Consider the following 13,164-nt stretch of genomic DNA (forward strand, 5'->3'; position numbering starts at 1 on the left):
CTGTCCATAGGACAACAATCAGTCGTATATTGCACAAATCTGGCCTTTATGGAAGAGTGGCAAGAAGAAAGCCATTTCTTAAAGATATCCATAAAAAGTGTTGTTTAAAGTTTGCCATAAGCCACCTGGGAGACACACCAAACATGTGGAAGAAGGTGCTCTGGTCAGATGAAACCAAAATTGAACTTTTTGGCAACAATGCAAAACGTTATGTTTGGCGTAAAAGCAACACAGCTCATCACCCTGAACACACCATCCCCACTGTCAAACATGGTGGTGGCAGCATCATGGTTTGGGCCTGCTTTTCTTCAGCAGGGACAGGGAAGATGGTTAAAATTGTTGGGAAGATGGATGGAGCCAAATACAGGACCATTCTGGAAGAAAACCTGATGGAGTCTGCAAAAGACCTGAGACTGGGACGGAGATTTGTCTTCCAACAAGACAATGATCCAAAACATAAAGCAAAATCTACAATGGAATGGTTCAAAAATAAACATATCCAGGTGTTAGAATGGCTAAGTCAAAGTCCAGTGTCGTTCCACTTGATGATTATGTCCCACTTGTTGTTGATTCTTCACAAAAAAATACAGTTTTATATCTTTATGTTTGAAGCCTGAAATGTGGCAAAAGGTCGCAAAGTTCAAGGGGGCTGAATACTTTCGCAAGGCACTGTACCTATAGGCAACTGAGTCCACAAAGTTTCTTCAAGATTGTCCTTTTCTAGTTTTCTTTTAAAATACAAAATTGATACAGATGTAATGTGCTGATTCTCTTCACTATAGATCTGACTCATCACACGACTCTTCAAGAGAGCCACTACGCTCCAGATCGCCTTCTGTGCTCAGAGGACCTTGATGAGGCTCTTACCCCATCAAACCATGCTTATTAATCATTAATCAAATAATACAATTGGCCTTTATATATATACTCTGTGTCCCAGTCTTTCTATGCACGTAATGTCTGTGGGTGAATTATGAAACAATTACTGTATGCCGATGTGCAAAAAATTGTGATTTAGATTTATTTTTGCCATTGCTTGATCTGTTTAAAATGTAAGAATATGTTGCAGATTAACTTTAATTGCTGACTATGGAAACAAATAGAAATGTAATGAACAATGTTTTCAATATCCAACTTTATCCTCAGCAATACATTTTACAGTACACTCTTTAAAAAAAGGTGTTATCTAGAACCTTAAAGGTTTATTCGGCTGTCCTCATAGGAGAACCCTTTGAAGAACCCTTTTTGGTTCCAGGTAGAACCCTTTCCACAGAGGGTTCTACGTGGACAGCTGAAGAACCCTTTTGTGTAGGTCACAAGCTGTAGTCAGGTGGTCGTTACCAGGTTATGATGAGATTTTAACTGTGACCAGTTGGCTGCATAACATAGGACATAATATAGAGGTCACAATTATGACCAACTGCTCGTATGGTGGTCAGAAAAATAGTCATATTCTGGTCAGTAAAAATATTGTCATGACCTGGCTAGATCCTAAATGAACTAATGGATTGCGTTTACGAATTCCCAGTTTATTAACCAGACTCAACACAGGTTACTATTTGGCCATAGGCCACGCCAAATAAATAAAGGAAACCAGTATCAAACAACGGTGACCCATCTCTTGTTAAGACCAGACGTAAAAGAAGGAGTATAGCATATGGTCTTAAACTTGCGGTGCTAGTTGAACTACATGTAGTTCACTGCAGGCTATGCTTTGTACTGTAGGCTATTTTTATTTGTATTATACTGTAGGTCTGTCTCATGGGCGGTAGTTTGTACTATCTACTACAGTACGAGAGGTGGCAGCATAGGTAAAAGCTAACTAACAATTTGCACCTATTTTCAAAATAACCGGAAATAGCAGTGAATGCGGAAGACGAAAGATGGAGGCGGCTGTGTTCATTCTATCGCTGGTCGACTGCTGTGCTTTGATTTTTCTGGCTGTGTACTTCGTATCCTTTGCTTGAACGTTAGCTAATACGTTGTGTACTGGATCACCATTGGTATGCTTTGTTATGATCAATACGTTTTTAGCGCTCGTGCTTTGTGGGCACCTGTCTGTGGCAGACGGTGCCAGTTAACGTTGGCATCAATCCGGATCAATCCAATCCGTGCTGCTCTGTCTTGATAAACAGCAGTGTTGACATATTTTAGATGCGGTATCTGCAGCTTGTTTTTCCCCCAGCAAAAGTTCAGTGGTTACTGTACGCTTAGACTGTTAGTCCTTGTTTCTCACACATTCAATGGCTTCCTCGCTTGAGTTAGCTGACATTCAAGAATATAGAGAAACTGTTACTGTATAGCTAGCCTGATGCATCGCTGCCCACAGTTTTACATACCTTAACTTCATGAATAGATAATTACCCTCTCCGATCTAGAGTGTGACTACATCAATGCACGAGCCTGCTGTTCGAAGTTAAACAGAGTAAGCACAGTTGTCATGGGTCATCTTTCAAATATATATATATTTTTGCATGCACACACAGCTAGCTGGCTCTCGAGAACCCAGGGGGCATAGCCTTCCTTTGGGGCTCTCGGTTAAAGGTGTAGACCACCGCTGGCTCACTGTAAATTATATAATCCCGACACTGTTTTAACGGTTAGAAACATTCAATCTCGTTTGCGATAAGGCTTTGAAAACGTCTGGGATTTAGCTTTCACATTAGCGATAAATAATATTTCAAATACCAAAAGATACACTTGTGAATCGTAAATCGAGCATCACTGGGCCACATTTTGGTGTGCCGCCGTTTCCCAATGATCTTGAAATTGGGACTTCGTTTTAGGTAATTGCTGGCAGAGCACCCAGCTAATAAAGAGAGATATCCCACCTTGTTACCCACTCCACAAATCCGGGAGTCCGCCTGTGGTCAAAACGAATGCAATCATTTTTTTTTTTACCACAGAACGGGTTAACCGGGCGAGCTAAATCGAACTCCCTTCAATTGGAACATTCGATTCCGTCTGGAGTATTTAAAAAATAAAATAATTACACAGCAGGATGTAACTTTGCCAAACTGTGTACTGTAAGTGTATCCTTTGTGTTAAAGCTGCAATATGTAACTTTTTGGCTACTGGTTATAGACCTGTCATTCTCATTGAAAGCAAGTCTAAGAAAGGGTAGCTCTGTTGTGTGTGCGCATCCTATGCTTCCGTTACATTTAGTTGTCGCGCCTTTACTTTAGGTTTTGTACACCATGTTCATTCAAACAGATGAAAATACAATATTTTTGCTTATGGAAAATATATTTCACAGCAGTTTAGACGCTACAATGATTCTCTACACTATACTGGCTTGTTTTGTGAGAAACTGAAATTACGCTAACGTAGAATTTTAGCAACCAGGAAATGGCGGAGCATTTTTATTAAGTTCCAAACATTTCCAAAATCCTATTGCAAGCGAAGTGTATTTACGTTTAGACAGACCATTTGGGTAGGGTCAGGACATTTCCAACTGCAAAAAGGGATGTGGAGTGCCATAGAGCCCCACAGTGGAGGTGTCATAATACCCATAAAACCTGTCAAACAGGAAAGTGGTTTCAATCGTTTTCAACCATTAATTTTTCCCGAAGGGGATTTTTAGAAACACTTCAAATAAGGGCTGGGTTTCGTGTAGGCTTACCCTGTCAAGATGTTTTGATAACCATGTAAATCTATCTCGGACAAGGTGACTTATCAAAATAGCAGTCCGGTCCAGATCATCATTGCATTTGTAGGTCTTTATGATAGCCACATCAGCAGCTAATTAGCATTTTATTTTTGGTGGGTAAATACAGGCAAATATATTGATAAAAGTCATGAAACACAGCCCTTATGCATGCATGAGGCATGCATGAGAGCATCAGCTGTTCCCGGACGACTGATCAAGCTCTCCGTAGCCGCTGTGAGGAAGATCTTTAAACAGGTTAACAATCACAAGGCCGCGGGGCCAGACGGATTACCAGGACGTGTGCTCCGGGCTGACCAACTGGCAGGTGTCTTCACTGACATTTTCAACATGTCCCTGATTGAGTCTGTAATACCAACATGTTTCAAGCAGACCACCAAGTTCCTGTGCCCAAGAACACTTAAGGAAACCCACCTAAATGACTACAGACCCGTAGCACTCACGTCCGTAGCCATGAAGTGCTTCGAAAGGCTGGTAATGGCTCACATCAACACTATTATCCCAGAAACCCTAGACCCACTCAATTTGCATACCACCCAAACAGATCCACAGATGATGCAAACTTTATTGCACTCCACACTGCCCTTTCCCACCTGGACAAAAGGAACACCTATGTGAGAGTGCTATTCATTGACTACAGCTCAGCATTCAACACCATAGTACCCTCAAATCTCATCACTAAGCTAAGGACCCTGGGACTAAATACCTCCCTCTGCAACTGGATCCTGGACTCCCTGACGGGCCGCCCCCAGGTGGTGAGGGTAGGTAGCAACACATCTGCCACGCTGATCCTCAACACTGGAGCCCCTCAGGGGTGCTTGCTCAGTCCCCTCCTGTACTCCCTGTTCACCCACGACTGTGTGACCAGGCATGACTCCAACACCATCATTAATTGTCGAAGACCCCCGTCATTAAGTTTGCAGGCCATACAACAGTGGTAGGCCTGATCACTGACAACAACAAGACTGCCTATAGGGTGGAGGTCAGAGACCTGGCCGTGTGGTGCAAGAATAATAACCTATCCCTCAACGTAACCAAGACTAAGGAGATGATTGTGGACTACAGGAAAAGGAGGACCGTTCACGCCCCCATTCTCATCGACGGGGCTGTAGTGGAGCAGGTTGAGAGCTTCAAGTTCCTTGGTGTCCACATCACCAACAAACTAGAATGGTCCAAACACACCAAGACAGTTGTGAAGAGAACGACAAAGCCTATTCCCCCTCAGGAAACTAAAAAGATTTTGCATCGGGTCCTCATATCCTCAAAATGTTCTACAGCTGCAACATCAAGAGCATCACTGCCTTGGACGGCAACTGCTTGACCTCCGACCGCAAGGCACTACAGAGGGTAGTGCGTACGGCCCAGTGCATCACTGGGGCTAAGCTGCCTGCCATCCAGGATCTCTACACCAGGCGGTGTCAGAGGAAGGCCCTAAAAATTGTCAAAGGCCCCAGCCATCCCAGTCATAGACTGTTCTCTCTACTACCGCATGGCAAGCGGTACCGGAGCGCCAAGTCTAGGACCAAAAGGCTTCTCAACAGCTTTTACCCCCAAGCCGTAAGACTCCTGAACAGGTAATCAAATGGCTACCGGGACTATTTGCATTGTGTGTGTGTGTGTGTGTGTGTGTGTGTGTGTGTGTGTGTGTGTGTGTGTGTGTGTGTGTGTGTGTGTGTGTGTGTGTGTGTGTGTGTGTGTGTGTGTGTGTGTGTGTGTGTGTGTGTGTGTGTGTGTGTGTGTGTGTCTCCCCCAACCCCTCTTTTACATGGCTACTCTCTATTTATCATATATGCATAGTCACTTTAACTTTACATTCGTGTACATACTACCTCAATTAGCCTGACTAACCGGTGCGCCCGCACATTGGCTACCCGAACTATCTGCATTGTGTCCCACCACCCGCCAACCCCTCTTTTATGCTACTGCTACTCTCTGTTTATCATATATGCATAGTCACTTTAACCATACCTACATGTGCATACTACCTCAATTAGCCTGACTAACCGGTGCCTGTATATAGCCTTGATACTGTTATTTTTCAATGTATTTTTACTGTTGTTTTTTAAATTTAATTTTCTTTACTTATCTATTGTTCACCTAATACCTATTTTTTACTTAAAATTTGCCCTGTTGGCTAGTAAGCATTTCACTGCAAGGTCTACTACACTTGTTGTATTTGGCACAAGTGACAAAAAAACATTGCTTTGATTATTTTAAGTGTTTCTGAAATTCCCAATGGGGAAAAAGCAATGGTGGAAAATTTATTGGAACCATTTCCCTGTTCGACCGCTTGATTCCATGGGTATTATGACTCATACTGTGGTACTCTATAGGACTCATGATAAGTACAAGCTGTGCACCTGGGTGCAGAGCAGACATGAGACAGAACCTCATATTTTGTTAATGTTGGTATAGGTTTAAGGGAGTGAAATATGATTTATTTCTTTAGAATAAGGGTTACATGGAGAAAATCGGACCTCTCGGAAATGAAAATGGCTGGCCCTCCCTACAGTAAAATTTATTTCACCTAAACCCTCCCTGAACGCTTAAGAAAATCAGCCCTCCCCTATACCCAAAATACTAATTAACACACAAAGTGGATAGCAACTTTGACTCTCCTGAACTGCCACTGTAGTCCTACACAGCACAGCCATTGGTTAGACAGCAAACAAAAACATTTTTGATTAGCAAAAGCAGAGCAGGCCGGGGCTCAGGGTTGGATTATCCATTGCAGTGTGTAATGCAGTCTAGTTTCATTTACACCATCCCAGCAGCTATCTTAGAAATATAACTTTGCTCTGTGCTTCTCAAGCATGGACTTCATAGCCGATAGGCTATGGATCGTTTGATTGAGACCACGCTAAATAGCCCACTTGATATTGACTGCCCAGCGGAGAATCAGAGATGAGGGGTGGTATCGGACACACATTGATATATAGCCTAATAAGCAACGACTTCTAAATCTCAGAAATATTGACATTTCAATCTACACTGCTCAAAAAATTTAAGGGAACACTAAAATAACACATCCTAGATCTGAATGAATTAAATATTCTTATTAAATACTTTTTTCTTTACATAGCTGAATGTGCTGACAACAAAATCACACTAACACTATCAATGGAAATCAAATTTATCAACCCATGGAGGTCTGGATTTGGAGTCACACTCAAAATTAAAGTGGAAAACCACACTACAGGCTGATCCAACTTTGATGTAATGTCCTTTAAAACAAGTCAAAATGAGGCTCAGTAGTGTGTGTGGCCTCCACGTGCCTGTATGACCTCCCTACAACGCCTGGGCATGCTCCTGATGAGGTGGCGGATGGTCTCCTGAGGGATCTCCTCCCAGATCTGGACTAAAGCATCCGCCAACTCCTGGACAGTTTGTGGTGCAACATGGCGTTGGTGGATGGAGCGAGACATGATGTCCCAGATGTGCTCAATTGGATTCAGGTCTGGGGAACGGGCGGGCCTGTCCATAGCATCAATGCCTTCTTCTTGCAGGAACTGCTGACACACTCCAGCCACATGAGGTCTAGCATTGTCTTGCATTAGGAGGAACCCAGGGCCAACTGCACCAGCATATGGTCTCACAAGGGGTCTGAGGATCTCATCTCGGTACCTAATTGGCAGTCAGGCTACCTCTGGCAAGCACATGGAGGGCTGTGCGGCCCCCCAAAGAAATGCCACCCCACACCATGACTGACCCACCGCCAAACCGGTCATGCTGGAGGATGTTGCAAGCAGCAGAACGTCCTCCGCGGCGTCTCCAGACTCTGTCACGTCTGTCACATGTGCTCAGTGTGAACCGGCTTTCATTTGTGAAGAGCACAGGGCACAAGTGGCGAATTTGCCAATCTTGGTGTTCTCTGGCAAATGCCAAACGTCCTGCACGGTGTTGGGCTGTAGTAAGCACAACCCCCACCTGTGGACGTCGGGCCCTGTAGTCTGTTTCTGACCATTTGAGCAGACACATGCACATTTGTGGCCTGCTGGAGGTCATTTTGCAGGGCTCTGGCAGTGCGCCTCCTGCTCCTCCTTGCACAAAGGCGGAGGTAGTGGTCCTGCTGCTGGGTTGTTGCCCTCCTACGGCCTCCTCCACATCTCCTGATGTACTGGCCTGTCTCCTGGTAGCGCCTCCATGCTCTGGACACTACACTGACAGACACAGCAAACCTTCTTGCCACAGCTCGCATTGATGTGCCATCCTGGATGAGCTGCACTACCTGAGCCACTTGTGTGGATTGTAGACTCCGTCTCATGCTACCACTAGAGTGAAAGCACCACCAGCATTCAAAAGTGACCAAAACATCAGCCAGGAAGCATATGAACTGAGAAGTGGTCTCTGGTCACCACCTACAGAACCAGTCCTTTATTGGGGGTGTCTTGCTAATTGCCTATAATTTCCACCTGTTGTCTATTCCATTTGAACAACAGCATGTGAAATGTATTGTCAATCAGTGTTGCTTCCTAAGTGGACAGTTTGATTTCACAGAAGTGTGATTGACTTGGAGTTACATTGTGTTGTTTAAGTGTTCCCTTTATTTTTTTGAGCAGTGTATTACAAGTTACATAATCCTCCCCTGGACTAGATTAAGAAAATACTAACCCCTCCCCATGACTAAAATTGATAAAGCATGACCCTCCCCATTTTCCTTCAGGTAACCATTCTCTAAACGTTAATCCATCCCTAAATCCATTTGAATGAAATCACTTTTTTGTCAGGATCCCTTTTTGATTTAAACAAAACTTTCCATACATGTTTGCCCATGGGAAAAGTGGTCAGAAAGTGACTTTTTGGACCTGATTGCCAAAAGGTTCAGGAGATAAAGATGCTAACAGTTTACCAATTTTGCGTACCCCACCATACCATGAGACATCCATGTCTTCTTCACTAGAAAAGATAGTTGGAGTTTAATATCATTTAAAAGCATACAAACAGTTTTGTCAAACTATGTTATTTCTTGGAGAAAAAAAATGGAATATAAATTGTCATTTTTTAAAAGCTTTTAATGTAAAGGATCAAGAGCAAATATTTTCATATTCTCATATATCCTATTTCACATCATCTAAGGTTTCTGTGTTGTGCCCGCCATCGGTTGAGACACAACATGCTCTTGAATACAGGTTGGGTGTCATTTCAATCATAGAAATATAATTCATAGAATGGAACTATCCCTTCAGGCCACTGCAATTTAGCTGGTACACTATTGACATTTAAATTGAATTGACATTTTAACTTCTAATTACTACCACAAAGATGACCATCATCGACTGTCAACGTAAATAGTTATGCCTATTCTATTATCTATATTTCTATGGTTTCAATAGGTTTCCTATGGACGATTGACAGTATAGTTTGAAACAACAGGTTTTCCAGTCAACATTCGCTGATGTGTGGACCTCCAACCATCTTTGTGGTACCATTTGAAATTTGACGTTTCAATTTTATTCCCATATGTGTACATTTATCAGCCAAAACATGACACCGACCCTTTATTTGGGAGCAGGTTGTGTCTTAACCGATGACACAACACAAAAATCTTGTCAAATAGGGTCTAAGCTACAGCATATGCGAATAGCGTTTTAAGATAATTGACAAAGGAAAAAAAAATAATAATAATGATATTACAAAAATAAATCTACAAAATATCAAACAATTTGACAACCCTGTTTGTAAGCTTTTAAATGATATAAATCTCATCCGTTTATCATTTCCAGTGATGACGACGTGGTATTGGGGGGGGGTATGTAAAATGGGTTAACTTTGAGCACCTTTATTTCGTTTTGGAATTCAGGTCCCAAAAGTCACTTTCTGAGCATTTCTACAATGGTTAAATAGGCCTATATATGGAAGGTTTCATTTAAATCAAAAGAGGTGCAGTCAAAAAGTTACTGAATTCAAATGGATTTACCCTACATGTAGTTAGTAACTTTCAGCTTTCTGACTTATACTTACATTTACATTTTTACATTTAAGTCATTTAGCAGACGCTCTTATCCAGAGCGACTTACAAATTGGACTTCTGTGGCCCGTTGTCTCCAGTTGTCTTTTTATCTGTTGTGTCCTGTATGCTTGTGCTCATATACTTTTCATAATGTGTATCTGCAGTGGGTTGTACCAGAGCTGGTAGGCCAGGCCCTGGCAACAGTGCTGATGCTTGTCTCGCTGCACTGGTTTGTCTTCCTACTCAACCTGCCTGTGGCCGCATGGAACATGTACAGGTAAATACACCGTACCCGCTGTTTGAGATGACAACTGAATGTTAATGATCAACGGCAACTTCTTTTCTTATGTGAACAGTAAAGCCACTTTTGTGTATGAGGAGTGAGGGGGTCCAGGCAGAGATGTCATCAGTGGCTGTGTGTAAACCTTACACACTTTATTTTAAAAAAAAATCAATTCATTTTGTGACGTCAGCATACAAACACAACACAATAAATTACATGCAGTACTGAAAACTGGAAAGTTAGTATACAAATCACACATTTCCATTTTCACATATTCTACTGTCTGACCGTGTATTGGGCCTGCGTCTGTCCTATGTCCCACTGTTTACCAGACTGATGGCTAATGGAATGAAACTTGCCTTCCTCCTATTCTTACTGAACAGTGCTTAATCGCCTTCTGGAGGGCAGCAGCTCAAATCATTGGGCAAGATTGTGTGTGGGTTCCTCTATGATGCTCTTGGCCTTGTCCCTTGCCTGTTTATCATAGTGGCTCGGAAGCCCCCTGCATTGCAGCCCGCAGAGCTTGAACCCCAGGTTCACAGTCCGCCTGAGGACACCCTTATTAGCCACCGACTGCCCACCGTACCAGGCCAGGAAACAGAAAGCCAGCACACTCTCTATATGGCAGGTGTATGATGTTCTGAGTGTTGCATTAACAGAGGGTGTGCTGTCCATGATGGTTCCCAGGTACCTACAACTCCACATTCTCTATCTCTTCACCAATCTGGACTAGGTGGCTCACTGTGTCTGCCTTCCCCCAGAAATCAGTGAGGTTATTGAACTTCCCCCAGGAAGTGACGTTATTGAAATTTACATCCTGCTCAGCAGGAAGTCCAGCACCCACAAGTAATACTATAACTACCCTAGCCCATGTAAGCCCTTTTCAAACTCCCCAACTCTTAGAGATATATGCCAACCCCAAGCAGTTGTTCTTTTGTCTCAAGTGTTGTTAGTTTTCCTCTACCTATTGTTTATCTGACAGGGTTTGGAAGGTGCCCATGGGAAACATGGGGGTGTTTGACCCCACTGAGATCCACAACCGGGGACAACTAAAGTCTCACATGAAAGAGTCCATGATCAAACTCGGCTTCCACCTGCTCTGCTTCTTCATCTACCTGTACAGGTAAGAGACTGGCCCTTCCTGTCTGGTATTCTATATGCTAGCCGCTGTCATATGTTACAGTACTAACGTAGCTAATCTTACTGCTTCTTCATTTATTGCTTAGTACAGGATAACTTTGATGTTTAGCCTGAGCTTAAGTTTAGTTTTATAGTCACTTCATCACTTGTCACACACTTCCTTTCTCCTCCACAGCATGATCCTGGCACTGATCAACGATTGAGATCCCCATGGCTGTTTTAATCCAATTGGCCAAATCACAAACTAATCAGTATGTGGTGTTCAATATGTCCTGGTCCTCAGTCCTCTGCTTAGCTGGAGTCACATGACCTTACCCTCCCCCTCCCTTCTGTGTTCTCATAACTGCCCTGGAATTGTGTGCGTGCTCGCTTGTGCACATGGGTATGTGTGTGTTCTTTCGTTCAGCCTGTGTCCAACAATGCTGTCCATGCACTGCTTCTCTGGGCAGATGGAAAACATGACAATTGTACAGGTGCATACGATTTTGCATTTACAGCCAAGAGCCAATCACAACAGCTAGAACATCCTCTTGCAGCATGGTGAATGCCATATTTGATTGTCCATTTTTTTGTGTGTTTCTCTTGTCAACATGCTGGAAAATCCTTGAATTGAATATCCTTTGCAGAATTCTAACCTGCGTTTTGGCGATCTATTTCTATTATATTTTCTTGCAGCCTCTCTCAACTTCAATAAGTTATATATCTGACATCCCCTGACTGCTGAAAGGTGCACATTTGATTGGTATTATAAAACAAAAAGTGTCCTCAGGGGAATACATGCAGCTGGATTGGAAAATGGTTTTATCACTCTGACTGTGTATCAATGGGCAATATAACCTTGGGCTCGATTCAATCCATAGCGCTGAAGCGCAATTTCATTTAAGGCCATTTCCAATTGAGCTGACATGCAGCATTTATCACGAATGCGGGAACATTGCCTTTTAAATTTGTATCGCGCTTCAGATTGAATCAAAGCCTTATGATAGTATGATAGTTGTATGACAGAATCACATTTATTACACATCACTATGTATGTCAATGTGAACACTTTATTTGTACAGTTTGAGAATGACCATGTTCCAGCCAAATGTACTCCATGGGGAAGGGCGCGTGTTTCCGATTGTTTAACTCAAACTAAAATGACTGTCAAGTTTCATTTTTGCTTTTGAAAATAATTTGTGGGGTTTCTTAAATAAATATACTTGAAAGAGAACACTTGGGTGTCTTTTTCTTGTGAGATTGTATCAACCCGTATTGAGGTAGGTCTAATACAAAGTAAAACCTGGGGAGATTTACGCATGTTCTGAGAATATAATCATTTCTGTGGCTGTGTTTCGTAAGCTGCTAATCATTAACGTCACACAGTCTTAAAACCCTGAATGCTTTATTGAAAATATACATACATCTTCTACACAACATTACATAACAGTACAATCACTTTTTGTAATAACACATTTAAATGCAAAATGGATTCTTCCGAACCTGGCCGCTAACAAACAAACCTAACGATGGCTTCTCACCTCGTCAAGCGTTAACAGCAAGGAGTGGGAAATAAGCCCCAAAATAAGGTAAGTCTCAAAAGAACAAAAACTTGCATAAGCTGAACCTAGAACACCACATCTGTGATTGTTTTACTGTTTGATCTGTACTGAGGTGTGTCTTTTAAATCTATCAGTCTTCTGTAACCGAACAAGCTGGTGGTGGCTGTAATGACCTGTGGGCAGGGGAGATCTGTGTCGCGGAAAAATGCTTAGCCTATATGCTGTTCTTGCACTCATTATACATGCCATAACATATACAGATATAAAGCGCATACTATATCAGAAAAGCTCATTTTGCTTGACTGTCCAAAAGGAACAATTTGTACATTATCTGACACTTGTGTACAAATGCATTACACATACATGATTAATTGTGGTCAAATAAATTAACTTATAGAAAATGAAATGGTTGAAGAGGCTAATGATAGTACAGGGAATATGAGATGAAGTGATACATGAAACAGAAAACAACAGTAACAAAATTCACAAAAGCCATAAAAAAAAAACGAATGTCAGCCTGTAATGAACACATAACAAATCAGGACAATGAAAACAACAAATCAGGACAATGAAAAACAAACAA

General features: G+C 42.2%; 1 protein-coding gene across 2 annotated transcripts; it reads left to right on the forward strand.

Moving 5' to 3' along the window:
- The first annotated feature begins 1,828 nt into the window (after positions 1-1,828).
- Positions 1,829-12,253, forward strand: LOC124005953 (protein cornichon homolog 4). 2 transcript variants are annotated; one of them, XM_046315599.1, is made up of 5 exons: positions 1,829-1,952; positions 2,357-2,425; positions 9,782-9,894; positions 10,883-11,023; positions 11,216-12,253. In XM_046315599.1, the coding sequence occupies exons 1-5, from the start codon at positions 1,884-1,886 to the stop codon at positions 11,241-11,243; spliced, it is 420 nt and encodes a 139-aa protein (XP_046171555.1). In that variant the 5' UTR covers positions 1,829-1,883; the 3' UTR covers positions 11,244-12,253. The 2 variants fall into 2 exon arrangements, with proteins under 2 accessions (XP_046171555.1, XP_046171556.1); XM_046315600.1 differs by lacking the exon at positions 2,357-2,425 and having other exon boundaries at positions 1,879-2,003.
- Positions 12,254-13,164: the final 911 nt, after the last annotated feature.

The sequence above is a fragment of the Oncorhynchus gorbuscha genome, linkage group LG19 (genome assembly GCF_021184085.1).
Source record: "Oncorhynchus gorbuscha isolate QuinsamMale2020 ecotype Even-year linkage group LG19, OgorEven_v1.0, whole genome shotgun sequence".
Taxonomy (NCBI): domain Eukaryota; kingdom Metazoa; phylum Chordata; class Actinopteri; order Salmoniformes; family Salmonidae; genus Oncorhynchus; species Oncorhynchus gorbuscha.